Source organism: Syngnathus acus, chromosome 3, assembly GCF_901709675.1.
Source record: "Syngnathus acus chromosome 3, fSynAcu1.2, whole genome shotgun sequence".
Lineage (NCBI taxonomy): Eukaryota > Metazoa > Chordata > Actinopteri > Syngnathiformes > Syngnathidae > Syngnathus > Syngnathus acus.
The window spans coordinates 5,591,293-5,610,784 of record NC_051089.1 but is presented as its reverse complement, the minus strand read 5'-3'; the positions used below and the strand labels follow the sequence as shown (position 1 = coordinate 5,610,784).

The window sequence follows — 19,492 nt, the reverse complement described above, 5'->3', positions numbered from 1 at the left end:
TAACGGAAATGGCTAACTCCATGACTCGGTCTCTTGGAACTGGATGCTCCGAATCACCGGGAGTGTTTCTGTAGAAACTTCCAAGCATGACTCAACCATTGTGGAAAACGTGAAGGGTTTCCCCGCCCCCTTGGATGATAACCTGAGGAGGATGACAAATCAATATTGACACAGTGTGAAGAGCTAAAATATTTCACACTGCCGGTGTTACTTGCTTTGGACACGGTAATAAGGAGCACCGGTGGCAAAAGTCTTCCTGCTTTGTACTCAAGCAAAAGTACAGAATAGATTTGCCATTCGCGGAGGCTAAGATTAGTACCAAGAAAGTAGAAAGTAACCCTAACTCAGTTTCCGTTTGTAGAGAATGCAAAGTTTTCAGAAAAAGCAATAAATAAAGTACACATAGCTATATTTAAATATAATAAGCATTTCATATTTGGAGACTTTATCATACTGGACCGCAGATCTAATTAACGTGAGCTGTTTCCAGAACAGGACTGTGCTGCACTGTGAGAAAAGTCACACATTTTTTGGCTGTGCTTGACATAATGAGTGAGTGAGTGACTGAGTAGGAAGGGTGTGTGTACGTGTGTTCATTGAGAAATGTCCTGACGCAAAGCTGCCCAGGAGTACTAGCGCCGCCCCACGTACTTGTCAGCATAACAAGTCTCGACAGCTTCAACAATGTCAGAGGGATCGGACCACATGTAAGCAAAATCGCATACCTCCACAAGGGCGAAACAACCGACAAACTTTATAAGGGCCTGCTACCTGCGATTTCAACTTTGGCTCGAGTGAAACAGGAAATGATAACAATGCCAACAGTTAATGTGCTTGCAATCTGCATCAACTTAATAATTTAAAATCGGGAACACCTCTGTGGATAGCTGCTAAAACCTACCAAGACAAAAGAAAACGGTAACAGTTGGTATCCTAATGCATAGCACGCAGAAAGCGCTAAGACCAACTGACCACAGTCTATATGCTAAAGTACATCCTTTTATTCAGAATCCTGAAAACTGCTTTGCAAAACGATACATCATAAACGAATGATGATGAAACCCAAGCTCCCCGACGAAGGTAATCATAAACCAAAAGTGGCGTCTCTTCCGGCATCTCCACCTGTGATTAGTTAGCTGCTATGGTATTTCAGGAATGAACACACTGACAGATGAATGGATAAGTGTCACTACTAGTGAATACAACTTTTTGTGTGTGTGCGTGTTTCCATGCTGAAAAGCTCAATGACAGCAGCTAAGGTCTTAACACCGAGCCTGAGCGGCTTTATAACTATCAAGGACCATTTTATTTTTATTCCCAGAAAACAACCTTTAGCGCATTTTCTAGGGATTTTAAATCATGAGCTGCAGCTATCGTAGGTTGGGTTTCCATTGAAAATGTAATAATTGCTAACATGTTAACACTTGGTATGCTAACATGAAGTGAGTAATGAAAAAAATGTGTGCTACAGCAGATTGCTAAGAATTTTACATGATAGTCTGTAGCCAGGTTGGATTTAAAATCATTTAATAAATGCTAGCATGCTAATAGTTGGTATGCTGACATATAAAGCTAGCAATTTAAGTGAAAAAAACCTGCGACACAACACTAACATTCTAACACTTGGAAAAATAACATACAGCATGATAGTAATAGAAGCACAAAATTGATGATGTTGAATAAAATATTTAAATCGTCCTGGAGTCAAATGTGAACGTGCGAACAAGTAAAAAAAAAATAAAAAATCTGGAATAACACACTTTGAAAGTTGACATTGTAATAGCTGACGCGTATAGACACGACAAACACGCCAAGCATGCTGGGAACACGTAGGCCTTTACACATGCACAAAATATACAGTCAGGGTGGAGGGTGTGGATGTCTTGGCAAGACTGCAGGTGGACCTGCAGCTCGCTCACAGGGAGGCTGGGCTGCCGTTTCGGGTTAAGGAAGTCATGACATGCCCCTCCAACGCATCCGTAAATCAAGCCAGCGCGACAGCAGTCTTTGTGTATTTAAGGCGTGCGAGTTGTGTAATGAAGAAATCATCATTGCGTTTAAAAACAAATCTGCTTTCCACTCCCTATCCATTTTACGCTTTTTGACAGGGAAATTAAAAGCTGATTTACTCCCACTCTTGAATTAATTGGAAAAAAAATAGTTTACAACTCTCCATCTTTTTATACACCGTTGAATTTTACAGGTCGAGTCCACTTTATGTGGGAGTTTATGGATGACTTTGCTCGTTGCTTACGGTGCTAAATCAAAAACTAGCCTGGACATGAGCTGTGAATTGGCAAGTTGCTGTTGATATTTTGCTTTGGCTGTTCCATTGGTAACATCTGTCAAAAATGGTATAGTGTTAGAGCGACGGTGAGCTACGTTCACACGGCAGAGTGGTGTACAGTAAACACTCAATAGGTGAAATGCGGAAGTAATGGATGCCACCCTAAACGATCTTCAAACCCTAAATACAGTATCGCCAGAACTATGATCTCAAAAAACTCGTCTCACATTACCCTTAAGATCAAGCGGCTTACAGATCATTTCCAAAATATGCACACTGGTGTGAAAATACTTTCTTACGAGTCATCTTCTGTTTGACTCATTGATAGAAATTCTCATTTCATAAATACATACTGAATATACCTACACAACTATACGACAGTGTTTTTTTCATGAATTGCTCTCCGGATTCCAAAACCTGAACCCATAAAACATGAAGCTTCTGTCAAAACAGTATGAAGGCTGTCTAATAGGATGAAAATGAAAACATCTCATTTCTGAAAGAAACGACCAAACTCATTCCATCACACCGACAACGGCTGCCATCCTAGTTTACTGTCTCTAGACGAGCAAAAATAAAAGCAAATCTAGCTCAATTTAAAACTCATTCGAGTGCTGCCACAAAAAAAAACAGTTGCTCTGATTTTTCTTCTTTACAGCCACCAGCAGCTAAGAGGAGGCGATAAATCCTTGTTTAGTTTTTTTTCTCCTTACTCGGCTGAGGCAACGACTGGGCCAGGGTCAAACTGGTAAGACAGATGAAAACAAGAGATTGTCTGGAGGCCACGAGAAGAAAATTGCCGACGAGACACAGAGACACGCTTTTGTCGAGCTGTAGATCTGTGATGGGACTCCGTGTCGGAAGTCAAAGAGGTATTGTGGCTACACTACTTGTATGCGTGCTTTCCGGGAAAACAGCAGGCCATGATTTTCATCCTCTTTAAAAAAAAATATTTACAATTATGGTTGCATATTTGTTGTTTTTTTGTCATTGCTCACCCAGCCACAGGATGAATGTGCATGTGTGACAAAGCAGTGCAGAGAATGCGGTGCAGCTGAATTCTTATACGAGTACACAACTGTTGTGGTCTCAAGAGAAGGAAAAGAAAATGTCTTCCAAGAAACTCCCAGCATGCAGCCACTTGTATGTAGTACTTCAGGAAATAACCCTTTTTCAGAACCACTGTCGACCTTATTCCTTTTTTTTTTTTTTTTTGTAAATCGCTTGGAGGCGGATATCATATCATGCCTGGCAAGTCGCTTCTTTTGAAAATGTTTCCAAATCCTCGATGACACACATTTGCTTTACGCTCTGCTGCACCTGTCATGTTAAAGCAGCACCGGGCCATCGGAGGAGCTTTAGTGATTCCCAGTCTGGCAAAATGACTTTGCAACAAGAAGTGCACAAAGCATGTATATTCAAGTAACAGTGGCAATCGCGTGATGTAATGTTATGTTTGCCAAAGATAAGACTGAAGTGGTAATTGATGATGAAAGAAAACTCTCCAGAATTCACGATGTATCGACTTATTTATTGTGTTACTATGTATCTCGTATGACAACATACAAGATGCAACACACTAAATAAAGGTGTTTTGAAAAAAAACAATACAATAATAGTAAAATAAATAATTTAAAAATAAATAAATGAATCATAAATCATAGAAAGTCATACATAATAAATCAAACTAAAAAAATTGCAAAATAGTAAAAATATAAGAACGATAAAAAAAATAATTGATTAAAAACCTTCATTTCTCGCAAATACTGATGTTAATTTATGAAAATGTTTTTTCTAGAAATATTAATGGATCTTTTCAGTCATTGCTCATAGAATTATGTACCAATAATATTTCGGATTGCTTTAAACAATCTACAAAATTGATTGGCAAAGTCACTTAAACATCAACATCATGTTTCACCCGTGTGTAACAAAATCGTTGCAATATGACAGATATGGAAATTGTGACAAGACGTCATCGTTCTTACCTGCCATCATCTTCTGGGCCTCGTAGGGCTCCATATATCCGTCGTTCTCGGTGGTCACTTTCTCCGTGCTGGCCTGTGTGCCGCCGACCTGCTCGGCATCAAAAGGATCAGCGTAGTCCTCCAGGATAATGAGCTGCGAGAGAAATGGAAAGGTGAAATTGCGGCACTGTTTTTTCACAATGAGGTGTCAGGAGTGTTGGGATGACAGATAAGGCAGCACGCTGTGCGCATTGGACATCTGCAGAGTCAGGCCACCAGATGAAGTAACACATAAGCCGGTATGCTCCCGCACACCGCAATGTCCCAGCGTGAGGCTTCCAGCACGCTCTCTCTGCAAATGCTGCTCGGCCTAATTATACGACAGTGACAAGTCCACTTTTCAAAAAGTAGAGGCTTCGAGCGGGCCTGTTGGTCTTTCTTAGGACAAGCAATTTGACAGATTTATACCCGGCCGGCCGGCCAGCGAGCCCGAGCTAATTGCAGTCTTGCGAGGTAGATGGCAATTAGGCGGACGTCCCGAGACCTGAGGAACACGGCCCAAAACTGGAAGGAACGCTGTGTACATCGACAGGGCCTCCAGGGGCTGTATTTGCATCTGTGAAATATTTCTTTTAAAAAGTAAACATTTGTCCTTTGAAAGGAACTTGAGGAGTTTGTACTTGCTGTTAGGAAATACTCTCAAACTTGAGACTCCATATTATTGCATGTTGACATTCTCTGCTCATACAGACAGTGACAAGACTATTGCGTTTCCATTTACTTTTGTCTATGTTACTTGGTTTAGTAGCTAGCATGTCTGCCTCACAATTTCGAGGTTAAGGGTTAAAATCTCGATGGCAGCCTCCCTTTCCTTACACCCAAGAATGGTTAAGAACAAAAACAAACATGTTAAGCCTGTTGAAAACTGAATTGTACATCCCATTGACAACAAGTGCAACAGGAAATGGATGGTTCTAGTTCACGTCGGTTTGGAAATATTTATTGTGGTTCCTTTTTTGGACAAACCTTCAATTTTAACAGGGGTGTGTTCACTTTCTATTACACGCTTTACTTCCTTCCGGTATGTTTCTGAGAAACATGGAGAGTGACAGCAGATCTCACGTGTCAGTGCTGCTGCATGCCACAACTCCACAATGTGTCAATATTTGGGATTATTTTGGTGAGAAAACTGGATGCGACAGGAAAGCTGTAGGCTAAGCAGCCGCCTCGCACTCGTCACGCCGCCAATCGATAGAATCGAGCTCCCAAAAAAAAAATCAGCCTCTTTATAACATTCGTTATGACATCACCACTCTGGACGTGACTTCGAGTTACCTTCACTGTCCTCAAACAAGGCACTTAACTATTTCAAATCATGGCGGCGCTAGTAAAACACACTGATGTATCGGTCCAATCAACCAAATGCTTATGCAATCGACCTGAGGGTGCACGACGGGCACGGCACCCTGTGAGTCATGAGCACCGGGAAATAATTTAGACTAAATATAAACAAGCATATCACTCATCGGAGCTATGCTGAAACAACAATCAGGGATAGACATGCGCACACACACACAAACACACACACCCTATCATGCCTCGAGTAATCATCTGTAATATAACTGGGAAAGCACCAACAATTTGGAGCATTGACTGAGTCACAGTTTAGCTCACTTTCCACCAATCACAGATTAAGTCATTGTACAATATTAAGCCCAATGTTATCCAATGATTACAAGAATACAATACAGCCACTGCGCAATTTATTTGGGAGAGAGAAAAGATAAATATTAGGGCTTGGTCAAATAATATATGAATCTACTGTGAGCTTGAACTCCACTTTTCATGGTAGTAAAATATTGAGCTGCTTGAGGCAGTTGTGCCGAACAAGAAATGATTTAAGATGCTGATGTTTCACTCTGAATGTCATTAAATATATCACTATTTGCACAAAAGGAAATTACTTTTGTACTCTGTTCACTGACTGTCTAAATTCTGAACTTAAAAGAGTCATCTTGAAGGCCGCAACGATTATTTCAAAAACCTAAATAATTTGATTTAAAAAAAGTAATGAAAATAAATGTCTGCCTGGAAGCTTTACCTTAATCACTTTACCACGCTGACTAATGTTACTGCAGGCTCAAATAGAAATAAGTTGGCTTCGAGCCAGGAGGAAAGACAGAGCTAGTAGAACATGCTTAGCTAATTTAACATGGTCAACCGCGGCTCGTTGGAACGTAATATAATGCCCCTAAAGTTCATAACGAAAACTGTTACATTCTCGCAGAATGTCGTGTAAACCGCTTAGCGACATCTTTAGCGTACGTTCTCAGACAGTGAATAGTAACTAAAGGACAACAGGCAAATTTCCTCGCGGCTACTGTGTGTTAAATCCTCCTATCTTCCAATGCTGCCCTTTTCCATCTGTTTTGGGGAAAATAACTAGGCCTTGTTCTGCCGCAGCATAATTATGGGTTCCTCAAATGTTATGCTTCTGTGAGTTTCAAGTCCAGCACAAACATGGCCCTGGTTTGTTTTTGCGCCACAAAATAAAATACATATGTTTCTCTCGCAAATAGAGGTAACAAAAAAGAAAACCATCTGCAACACAAACACAACAACCTCAGGGCCCAAACGACCTCAAATCACTTAGCAAAATAAATATCAATCATGATCGCAGTTTGATTACCACCTTGTCACGAGTTAGCATGAAAGCTTGAGCAACGGTAATGCCAACTCGTGTGCCAAACCCGAGCTCTTACGCAGCTCATACCCGAGAAATAGTAACCCTCACTATGAAAACATAATGAATCACATCAATTCCCATTCGACTGTGGTACTTCAATGGAGTGGTTCGAGGTCGGAGGCCATGGCCCACAAAAACACCCAAAGTGATGTAATTTGTCTCCATGTTGGCATAGCATGACTTGGCTTTATGTGCTGGTCAATTTATACCTTGGGAAAGGTTTTGACTAAGTATGGCGGAACGTTGGAACACCCGGGCAATGTGACCATTCAATATTATTTTTCTGGAAATTTGTTCCAACAACCGGAATTCAACATTTGATCATCTTGGAAAAGGTCAATGCCCCTGTGGACATACATGCGTCCTGGTCGATCCATAAAATAAGTAGACAATAATGATAGAAGAATTAGAATAAGAAGCACGTTCAATAAAAAACGGTGGCGAAGAAATTCAGTTAACTATTTCCTATGAGGGAAGTAATTAAGAATTCTAACCAATTGGAACAGCTTGTGTTTGACATGAAAGGTTTCACGATAGCTGCAAATCAAAACCGTCCTTTTCTATGCTCAAGGTCTTCAAACACTTTCTACTGCCTTGTTATGGATCCTCATGAGCCGCAGGATGTTTGAGCATGCTTCAGGAAACAACAGCATCATTGATTGAGTTACGGGCGGAGCTGCTCCAAAAGCATGACATCATCTTTGCCTTTCCTGTTGACATAGCGTTGGACAAACGAAGGACGAGTGAGCGATGAAAACCTTGCCAACAGCCTTCAAACGGTTGCCTGAGTGGTGAGTTTAGCTATAAAATCTCAAAGAGCTGCAATATTTTAAAGTGTACGCTTTGCCTTCCCCGAGCAATCAAAATGGGATTTCAGACTGACACAGTTTAACTGTGATATTTGGAAGGCAAAAAGAAAAATGGGATTTTGCAATCAAACACACCAGCTGAGCCACTAATTCGAACGGTCGGGAGCAATTTGATTCAATATCAGTTTTCAATGCATTTCATTTAACCGTGTGTATCAGACTGACTGGTCCAGAACCAAATGTGAAGGCTGGTGCATGTTTAAAATGGAGGGCGAGAGGCGGGTTACACCCCGCAACTGGTCACCAGTCAAGACACAAATAACTAATTTACATTCACAGTTAATACAAGGACATTATGTATTTCTACAAATAGGGGTCATCACTTCAAATTAATTGTCCGGTGTTGTCCAATTCACAAAATATTTGAGGTTGAAAGAGTAACTTAATTGATGCGGCGATGTTTTCAATACCAACAATTAGTCTGAATGGATCCTAACGTGGTTGTTTGTCTCAGTGTGCCCTGCGATCGGCTGGCAACCGGTTCAGGGTGTCCCCCGCCTACTGCCCGATGACGGCTGGGATGGGCTCCAGCACTCCCGCGACCCCCGTGGGGACTAAGCGGTTCAGAAAATGGATGGATGGATGGATCCTAACGTGGTTGCAATGTTGTGTGCGTCTATGTTTACGTTCCATGGGATGTAATGAGAGACTAGTTTAAGCCAGTCTACCTTGTCTTTTACCATCACATAGCCTTTCTTCATAACATTCCTAGTTTATGACTCCATTTTTGTGTAACGTGAATATACGAGGGCTAACGTTGTTCAAATGATACGCAGTTCAGTCAGTAAATACCTGTTGGACATTATTTAGAAATACAGTTTATAATTTGCTTGAAGCTGGGGAATGGTTGACCCAAAATATGTACAGATCATTTTCAGTAGCTTTTCTTTTGCTATTTTGAAGGCAGTAGCGAGAAACTAAAGCAGTCGTTTCAAACAGGAGCAAATTGAAGGTCAGTTCCAGAGCAACTAGAAATGTCTTTTCATTCGGCTTTCAATTAAGTGAGTGTGTCCTGTTTTTTAATGACTTTAATGCTGTTTGTTAAATAATTTCAACGCCCTCCTAATCCAGTCGTTTGTTGTCCGCAACATTAATAATTTATTCTCATTACATTCGAACCAGCAATCACTATGATCAACAGTATCTGTAAAGCCGCACCAGCTTGTCCCCGGTTGTCTCGTTCATAACCGTTAGTGGATGTAGATGAGACGGTTCGTATTTGCAAACGGCACCAAAATGTCCGTCCGGTCCCGCGGCGCTAATGACCAACCGACAGCAGGAGAAAGCATGAGGCTGTGAGCGGCAAGTCAGCATCACCCGGGGACGCACCATCTGCCTCGCGGCATGGCCAGGGTGCGTCGGGACCGCAGCCAAGACGCAACCTAGAGTAAAACTCCCCACGGAATCAAAGCTTGGAGGCCTTTTTGTTATATTTTTAATGCTTACATCTCACTGACCCTGAAATCCAACTGAATCCTGAGATATCTGACATTAATATCAAGATATGAAATTCTGTTCTTTTCGTTCAGCCCGCCTCCAAAGTTCTTTAATAAAGGTGAATTTGAATGGGCACGTTGCTGTCTCAAGGGTGAAATTCATCCCCGTGTTGTCAAATAAGAATCTGGCAGAACTACCGCAAAGGCTTAAGCCACGTCCCATTGGTACCTCTCACTATTACTTTTGTTGCTAACCCAGATTCCAAAACCCCATTTCTTATATCCGCCTGTTCCCAGGCGAAGGCAATACTTGTTGAAATGCGCTGCAGCTCTCAGCCAATGAAGTCCTCTTCGCATCAGCGGCAACAGAGGGAGAACATTAGCGAGGCGACCACGCCGCAACTGGCACCTGCCACTTTGGCTCAATATTTGACGACCCGAAAGCTTCTCCGATTTCACTTCGATTGGGGCCCTCATTCTTCCATTACATGGGAGAAAACATTGACGGCAATTGTCCTTCTGTGCACTTACGGGAGAGAAAGCGAGTGACGGCATATGGCTGGAGAGAGATAAAAATCGTAATGGTTGCATTAGTTGTCATTTGAGCTCATGGGCTTGGTGATGTGGCACTTCTAATTAACAAAGGCTACGCTGATGGTTTATTTTTCGACAGTCTCCAGTAATTATGAGCCACGTGTTAACCGGACAAATTCCAAGACAGGCCTGGGTTGTGCTGACGCGAGCGTGACATTTATTCCACGACGGCAGCGGCAGGGATTGAGCGGAGCTCGTCAAGGTTGAAGCCCCGCTGGGAATGGCAGAAAAGTCATCAGGTTATCCAATGGAGGGAAAGTGAAGGACTGGCGTGTGTGATTTATGTTTCATGCCACGAGGGATTTCAGCCACTGATTGCCCGATACTACACAGTGCTTAGCAGCTCAATTGCATTATGGCCTTTCAAAGTTTTTTTTTTTTCTGTTTGTCAGCATGCAAAGCAAGCAAACAGCAGGAGCTCTTCAGACAAAGGAGAAAAGACAAGATGGGAAGATATTTTTGCATATTTCTTTCTCTGCAACTAGTTTAAATTTAGGTGGGTAAAATATAAAGGTTTGCTGGAAAATGGGTATGTAGTCTCCAGTGGTACCAGTTGGAGAAGTAACAATGTTAGTCGAGCCAAATCAGTAGTATGCAGTCGAAAAGTGGCGCGTGTCGGCCAAACAAACCAAAGTAAAAGCGAAAGGAAGATTGATCTTGTTTGCACTCTGTAGCGATAACAGCTTCCACTCTTGTGGGAGGACTTTTGTCAAGATTCTTGGAGTGTGGCTCTGGGACTTTTTGTCTGGATGAATCTTTGTGAGGTCAGTCATGCTGGAACAGAAAAGGGCCTTCCCCAAACATTTCCCATAAAGTTGGAGGCATGGAGTAATCCGAAAAGGTCGTCTGGGTGTGCGAATGTTTTTAACCCCGAATTTTGGCCTATGTCAAGCTTTGTTCAACACGGGGAAACAACCAAAAATCGGCAGCCTGGCGACACAACAAAAACTGTAAAATAAAAACATCGCACCGGTGAGCTATTTTTAGAACAAGCCTGTGGGATATCCATGTGGTGCCTGGGGGCTGCCTGATCCCCACGGGCACCTGGTTGGTGACCCGTGATGCAGACTTTCAACTACCCTGCAAAACATGTTTAGAGATATGGAAAGAAACCCGAGTAGCTGATGAAAACCCACACCATCATGGAGATAACACGCAAACTCCAAGTACAGATTAAAACACAGATTTCCTGACTGTGAATTGCTAACCGCAATCGCATTGGGCAATTTTTAAAACAAAATGATCCTGATTGATTAATTACCTCATTAAGATGTCTGTCTCTATACTACTGACCATATCGCAAAGTGCTTGGCTGTTTTGTGTAAGTCATTTGGCACAATGCAGTAGCCGCTATCGGTGCTGTTGTGTTTGTCAGCGGCGATTCTCGTTAGCATTAATCACGGCAGCCATTGCGAAGGACTGAACTGCATTAAATATCTTCCAGACAGACTGGGCAGATGGCGCACAAAACTGCCTTTTACCGCCGACACAAAGCCACCTTTAATGAAACTTTATGGAATACATTTACAAAAGCATCACAACTGCTACTCGAGCATTCTCCGGGAAAATTACGTCCTCCCTCTAAAGGCCTACTGAGAGACTAGAGAAGCTAATCGTGTTATCGTATTTGCTATGAAGACATTTTTCTCAATCAAGCTGTGCGAGCACTTCACTTGAGGGCAACTGCGGGTTGTTGTTTTTTTTTTTGCAGGTGAATTCATTTGCTTTGCTTTAATCTAATTGTAGAATCATCTCAGAGCACCTGAATGAGACTGCCAAGCGTAAACAAACAGTGATTTACGTCAGGGGAGCAATGATATAATCAAGGTCGCAGTCTCGGCGCACTTCCAAAGGTACGCTGATAATTTATTCGTAAAAGTCTCTTCTATTTTAGTTGCAATTCACTCCCAGAGCGGTGCATTTTTTGGTAGACGTTGAAAGGATTCCATGTTGAACACATGCAGCCATTAGTTTCCTCTCCCTCCGAGACATCTGTGCCGCAACGCTTACAGCAAATTTATTACCAACCCCACTCCCACTTTGAGATTAGGAACACATTTGACGACTGCGCGCTTCACATCTTTGCATTGCTGCCTATGTGGGGCAGCTTTAATACCTCAGCCATGTTTATAGCCGGGCGTAGTTTCCATAGGAAAGCTTCCAGAGTTGTGATATCATTGACCAGACTCCAGTGGCAACAAACTATCGAAATATCCACACGGCGTGATCTGTAATTTTAAATTTGTATGGCGTTTAAAGTGCAGCTGGGTCAGCCTCCATGCAAATTCAAACTGCAGCCACGGCGATGGGCTGAATTTAGTTAGCCATGTTCTTAGAATAAGAGATGATGATTCCTGGTAAGTAACATTGGAAAAGGGGCATCCATTTTAGGAGCCCACTCAGCACTGTACATACACAATCATGATACGGTTTCTAACCCGATTTCAAGTCAGCCAATTAAATTTGGATTGCCGTTAGTAAACCAGTGAACACGAAGATGAGAAGTGAAAGGCAATTTGCGACCAATCCGCAGGTAGGATTAAAAAAAAAAGTTTTAGGACTCCAGCCCACATGAGAAGAGAACGGAGCACCGTATAAAAGAGAAGAGAGCGGAGCGCCGTATAAAAGTTCCTTCAATATATATGATAGATATTCAAGATGAAGTACTTGGCGACACGCTTGGCGGCACCCAATTTCCTTCCTTTGCCACCCCCCTTAGACGCCCCGTGATAGGTTTATTGGCGGCATTGCCGCAGTGCAATAGTGCTGGTGCAGCAACGGAATGTTAAAAAGTTATAAACTATGTTAATCCCACATGTGCTGTAATTACACAGGAAATGCTCATTTGTATTTTTCTTCTTTCACAATGCATGAGAAGGCTTAAAGAAGGGGGGGAAAGCTAACATGCAAGAATGATGGTGCATACTAACAAGGTTGGGGTCATATTGGGCACAACGAAACAGAATCTCAAAGGTAAACAAAGCTGTTTTTGTTTTTTGATGAGTACAAGTTGATGATGAAACAGACGTCAATTAAGGATGTAACAGACAGGGTGGAGTCTCAAATCCCTGCAAGCAACAATCGCTAATCTGTTAGCACAAAGCGGCGTCATCAGTGGCCCATGCGACTGCCACGGGCCAGTTGCTATTTGTTACTTTTTTTTTCAACATCCGAAATTTTGCTCCAGCCGGAACAGCTGTGAACATTTAACCCTTGGTTAGACATTTTAGCAAAGCGAGGCGAACACAGACTTGTCGAGTTAAAAAGGGAATGTCGCCAAGCCGTAAACACTTCCTGTCAGGAAGGGAGCACTTCCCAAATCCTGGAGTGAGGGAAGCTACGGCAAACAATTGCAGACAGTGGCTGACTTTCTCAAACTGCATATTGACGAGAATATTTCTGTGGTATGTGGAAAATTATTTACACCAGGTTGGAATTCCGGTAATTTATGACACAAGAAATATCGGATACACAACACGGACGTTTGTCTTTTGTGTCGCAAAAATTATGTCAGTTAAAAAAATTCTTTAAAAAGATTCAGAAATCGAGTTTCAGACATGATAGCTCAACATATCCATATCTATGTCTAATGTTAGATTGGATGGGTAAAGAAAAATGTTCCATTCTGTATAGTCGAAGCTCCAATACGGATATCATAATCCAGCAGGTTGACCTCCTGCCGAGCAACACAAACAAATAACACTGAGCGAATGCAGAAGCAGCACGATAATGTGGAAAAATACCACTCGGCTAAAGCATATGTTTGTGTCATTTTAACTCGCGGAAAGAAGAACTGATTTCTGGCGTCCATTTAATCAGTGGGTTGCGAGAATTTGCCCAACCACCGGGACTCCCCCAGGCGATACGCGCTATCATTAAACAAAATGGATGACATGTCGAGAGCGGCCGTCTGAGACCTAATTGTGACCTGGTGGAGTTGTTTGACTGAGCTCGTCGAGACAACGAGATTGGAAGAGACAGCGGGGTACGCCTGATTGCGGCAAAGCGTGCTTACAAAATGCCATCCGATGAATTTTGGCCTCGCTGTTTATAAAACCCCAAAACCGTGAGTAGTTATTATATTCAATAATGCGGGATTACGGCATAGTGATGTTTATGCAACGAGTTTTGCGGATTGCTAAATTATATCGGAGGCTTTCCAGTGTTTTCACGACAGGATGACATCACGCCAACAAGCGGGGTGTAACCATGAATCCGAAACAACAAAGCGACTTCCTTCTTTTTCCAAAACTTCCAGCTCACACACAGGCTTTCTGAGAATGTTTGGCACGATGGTCCTTGGGTTTTTTTAGGAGCCGGTGACTAACTTGTTGACACGAGTAACCCGAGGTGACACTAGGAAAAATTCCTGAGACACTTCAAATTGTTCGGGAAGTCTGTGGTCTACGGAAAACTAACACATTCCAATCAGTTTTGATTTAAGAACATGCATGATGGAAAATTGGGCACAAATAGCAAGGCCTTTTCAAAATTAAACAACCAAGTAAATATTGCCGAAAATTTGTCCATGGTAAATTTTTGCAGAATTGTGACATCACAATCTGGTTGATTTACTTGCTATCGGTTTCTCTGCCCAAAATTGTTCTTTGTTGGACATTTCGGATTAGCTGCTAGATTCTGATACCTGGCACATAGACAATCATATGCAATACATTTTCCATACGTCCCCTCGAATGAAGACTGATTCTGTTGAAATGACAGAGTAGGAAAGATGTCTGGTATGACATCATCAACCTATAAAAGGATGATTTTACAGCTAAATGTGAAAAATGCATCACACTGACCAGCGTGGCCTGTCAGACCTCTCGCCAAGCACTTTCAAATAGAAAGTGTTACAAAACATCATAGGCGCTGATGTCTTTCCATCCATTTCAGGGCTCTCTGAAAAAAGCCCACTCCTGCGGCCCATGTTGATGAGACTGCGACTGACATTTTTCAGGCTATCACGGCGGGGCTGAGATGAGGACGGGAGAAGACGCTGATTTTGAAGCGCTGAGGTGAGAAGTCAGGTGAACACATTACGGCTGAAATGGGAAAACTGCTGCTACTACCAAAAGACCAAAAAATATATTTTTGGTGTCGTTTTATCTGACCATTAATGACTTCGGATGTATTACATTGGACCTGAGTGAGGAGGACGGAATATCACAAGTTCAACTTTGTCCTACCTATTGCTTGTCAGTGATGCTTTATACAGAACAGCAACACTCAGGGGGGGTAGAAAAATGCCAGATTTTACAAGCAGTAAAGGCTTTTGGGGAATGCTGAGCTAGGTACTTCTCGTACAAAAGTCTCACTGAGGAGAAGAACCAGAATAAGCTCAGTGGAAATTTGTTTCTATGTATAGATGTTTCAGTGCTGGATCTACAAGACTGGAGCAGCCGATTCCCCCGTGCATCAACACACGCTAATGATGGCGGGCCACGAGGATGCCGCAGTATCCGTCTTTTGTTTACACCTTTTTTTTTTTTTTGCTGAGCGCTAGCTCATCGTCACTTTCCCGCCCGCCCTTGACTAAAAGTTGAGGGCAGTGATGAGCTAGCCGATGAGGCCTATAATGAGTTCGGAGGCGGGATGAGAATTGATCACCTCTCTCGACGCCGTCTCGCGTGAAGGGCTTACCGTCATTAAAAGAAAATAAACACACAACAGCCTTGAAAGAGCACAACAAGGAAGTCTCTGTCAGGAGTATCCAAATCCCGTAGCCAAGAAAAATTATTTTACCAAAGAATTTGGGTTCTAGTCAAAATTCTTTGAATTGTATTACGCTGGACTTCCTGACTTTATCAAAGTCATCCTAAAGTGAGCAATTTGCTTTTCCCCTCCTTCTCTAATAAGTAAAAACAAACCCGGTAAATACGCTTTCATTCTTCCATTGGCATTCTGCTAATCAGCAAAGTGCTGATATAATTAGCGTTCATCAGTCAAGTAATTAAAACATCGATGCAGCTAAGCAGGAAGAAGTTGAGTCACTTTGTGCAGCCTCAATTGGGTTTTGTCAGTATTGTTACAACTTCCCTCAATAGACAAGAAGGATGTAAAGGAGTTCTGTAAAATATACAGACGCTTTGTCACTGTGCCTTTTTACATGCTAGCATTCACATATTAGCATTTGATTCTGATTGCTAGTAACCGATGACAAGGCAAAATGCCCCCCCAAAAAAACTACCTGAATATCACATTTTAATTCAAAAGTGAACAAACGGATCAACGTTCAATGCCCAGTGTAAATTTTATCCCTGATTCTTTTCCTATTTTTCTGTAGTAGCGGCATCCACTTGTTCCTAAAATCAATACAAACAAGAGAATCAGCTCAAGTAAGCATCGCACTTCCCAATCTATACAACACTTGTGATCAAACCCTCAGCGCCTGACGAAAAACCTTTAAAGCCAATCTCTCTGTGTGCTGCTCAAGAGCGCTGTTTTGTCAGCGCTCGTTTCACACGGCACGAACTGTTCAGAATGCACGGCACACGACACAAAGTGAAGTCTGTTAAAGCCAATGTGTGAGAGTGTACTACCGATGCGTAATCAGTTTGAACAGCTGCACTGGTTGAAGCAAAATGGTAGTTTTTTTTCTTGCTTCACATACTTAAGTGTAGGACTGATAAAACCGAGCTGCAGAAGTAGGTGCGTTTTATGACTTTGTCACGCTTGCTGATCTTCAGGCATATGGGAAATATATTTTGGATGGCAATAACAGTTGTTTGGTGGGGAGGGGAGGAAGCAAACAAGGCACAGATGCTGCACAACACGAATTGCAGGGTTAACAAGCGACATGCAAAAATGTGCCAATCCAAATGTTGTCACTAAAGTCACCTTCACTGTGCTACAAAAAATGTCACCGCCCCAGGAATGGATGTTATTGTGACGTAGTGGTGACACAAAAGCGGTTTTAATCGTGTCTATTTGTCTGCTTAGTAAGTCGACGATATTAATGATAATATTAAAGATGCAAGTTGTCATGCGGTTAGTTGTTTGTGAAGATAGGCTGCGAACATTCCACATAGACGGATAACACTCGTCATCACACAGGCGCGTCCTTAACCTAGTCGGCAACGCACTTCTCAGGTTTCTTCTGCATGTGTGTGTATGTGAATTCCTGAGAGGCCAGGGCATGACAAAGTGCTACTAGAAGCATTCTGCCTGCCTGTCTGTCTCCACGTTGACTTTGTGCTGACACAACAGCTCCCTGCAGTGTCGCGTTAAAAAGCATGGATGCAAGTGTTGTCTTCTTAGCAATCAACTAAAATTAGTTCATTTGGCTCTCAGTTCGGCTCCCTGTCACAATCGTGAAAAGATGCGTAATGGAGATTCCAAATTGTCAGTAGGCTTAAATCCGTCGAGAAGATGTATCTCGCTTCTCGCCCGAAATTCGCTGGGATAGGCTCCAGGTTACCTGAAATATTTATGAGGACAAGCTATAGAAAATGTATGGATGTCATTTTAAAAGTGCAATTAAAAAAACTCACATGGATTACACAACAGATGATCAAATATACTGTCATTTGCTGAACTTTTACATTTTTATGAAGTCCTTTGAGAGCCAAACTAAATGTATGGAAAGAAATACGATGCAACATTCTGACGTAAGCTGACAATCTATCGGCAAATTGCGGCAAAGCCAATTGCTGCATTGTTGCTTCTGTGTTGACGATATTAACAAGATTAAATGTATATATTTCCTCGGGCTTTATCCCACATTCCAAAATATTGCATGTTAGCTTAATTGAAGATGCTAAACTGTCTTTAGGTAAGAATGTTTGTCTCAATGATCTCAGCATTGACAGGTGGCTACTGCAGGGTTTACACTGCACACTGCTTCTGTTCAGTGAGCTGGGATAGGATCCATCTTATCTACAAGCCTAGAAGTTGTATAGAATACAATATATTTATTTGAAAAAGGTTGATATAAAAATAAATACCCACCAATTGATCTTGTTCACATATAAAGACAAAATAATGCAGTATAATCATGGATATACTAAATGAGTCTGTCAATGATGTAAAGACTCGACTCTGTGCTGAAAAGATGACTTGAACGCACCACGATGAGCGTAAAACTATGGGTACAAAGTGAAAGTAAGCACATGACACAATTTTGCGTTTAATTGCAACATGTCTAGTTGGTTTTGGAGTGGACCGCCTTCACGCGTAACTCCGTGCCGCGCAGGGTTAGTCATGAGTCGGAAGTGAGCCGCCGCTCGCACCGTGTGACAAGTTCCACCGGTTGTCACGCAAAAAAAAGTGGGTCAAGTTGTCATAAATCTGATTTTATAAACTGCACTACGAATGAGGCTGTTTAAAACACATCACTTGTTTACGATCGTGTTAGTTTGTCTCAGTTTAAAGACTAAAAAGTTCACGCACCTTCTCCTTGCTGTCCTGCTCCGTGGGGGGTGACGTGGGAGATTTCACGCCGCTCACAGCGACGGCTTGAGCGACCACCACAGCACCGCCTCCTCCACCACCAGTACCGGGCGCCGGGTTGGTCTTCTCCACCGTCTCCACCTTGATGAGTCGGTGCTTCGGTGACACGTATTTGATGTCCGGCGATCCCACTGCGAACGCGATATTTCCGTCGGGAGTGTACGGGTCCTCGAAGTCCAGCTCCTTTTGGAGTTTGTACGCGGCAAGAATGTCCGGCTGAGCAGGGCTCAGCGTGAAAGTGGCCCCCGTTTGGAAGCCAGGCGCGCCGGGCACACCGGTGAGGCAGTGTCGGTAGTCCGGCTTCGGGGGCGCCGGAGGTGGTGCTTTGGTAGTTTTGAATCCGAGGTGCTCCTTGAACCACTTGGCCATGCTGCCAGAGCATCGCTTACGATCCAAAAATGACTGTACTTCGTTGTTTCTTTCTTTTGTCCCCCTTTTTTGAAGTTCCAGGAGTCCGGACCTGGCAGTGTGAATGAAGTCCGTGTGTCAGCCGGGAGCCGCAGCCGGCCGGGGGGCTGGAGGGCTTTACCGAAGGCACTTTTCCGCTGTGAAAGTCTGTCACACGCAATGACACAACAAACAGCACGCTCACGTTGGCTTTCTACTGTAGTGTAATGTGCGTGTGCATGTGTGCAATGTGTGTGCTCCACACACGTCAAATTTCCACGCTGCGCAACATGGGAGCGACAGTGAGGACACGCCCCCTATACTTTCTTCCTTCCCCCCTTCCTTCTCGAAGCAACCTGCTCTCCGTTACCTGACAACGTTCACTGCCCTCTGTTGGACATTCACTTAAAGCATGGGAGCGCCGAATGAGCGAAATCCATCCATACATCCATTTTCTGTACCGCTTTGTCCCCACGGGGGTCGCGGGCTTGCTGGAGCCTATCCCAGCGGTCATCGGGCAGGAGGCGGGGGACACCCTGAACCGGTTGCCAGCCAATCGCAGGGCACACAGAGACGAACAACCATCCGCACTCGCACTCACACCTCGAGGCAATTTAGAGTGCCCAATCAACCTATCAAGCATGTTTTTTGGGAATGTGGGAGGAAATCGGAGTGCCCGGAGAAAACCCACGCGGGCTCAGGGAGAACATGCAAACTCCACACAGGGAGTTTGGAATCGAACCGGCACCTTCCTA

At 43.0% G+C, this 19,492-nt stretch overlaps 1 protein-coding gene across 6 annotated transcripts in view; it reads right to left on the bottom strand.

Moving 5' to 3' along the window:
* Positions 1–19,028, bottom strand: part of LOC119121075 (SH2 domain-containing adapter protein F-like) — a 55,321-nt gene extending 36,293 nt beyond the window's left edge. For 2 of the 6 annotated variants that reach the window (XM_037248471.1, XM_037248472.1), the window contains exons 1-2: positions 18,291–19,028; positions 4,276–4,408 (exon numbers count right to left, since the gene is read on the bottom strand). In XM_037248471.1, the coding sequence (XP_037104366.1) occupies positions 4,276–4,408; positions 18,291–18,719 (562 nt within the window). In that variant the 5' untranslated portion in view covers positions 18,720–19,028. The remainder of the gene's footprint in view (positions 1–4,275; positions 4,409–18,290) is intronic. The other 4 variants (XM_037248473.1, XM_037248474.1, XM_037248475.1 and 1 more) reach the window with 2 other exon arrangements.
* Positions 19,029–19,492: the final 464 nt, after the last annotated feature.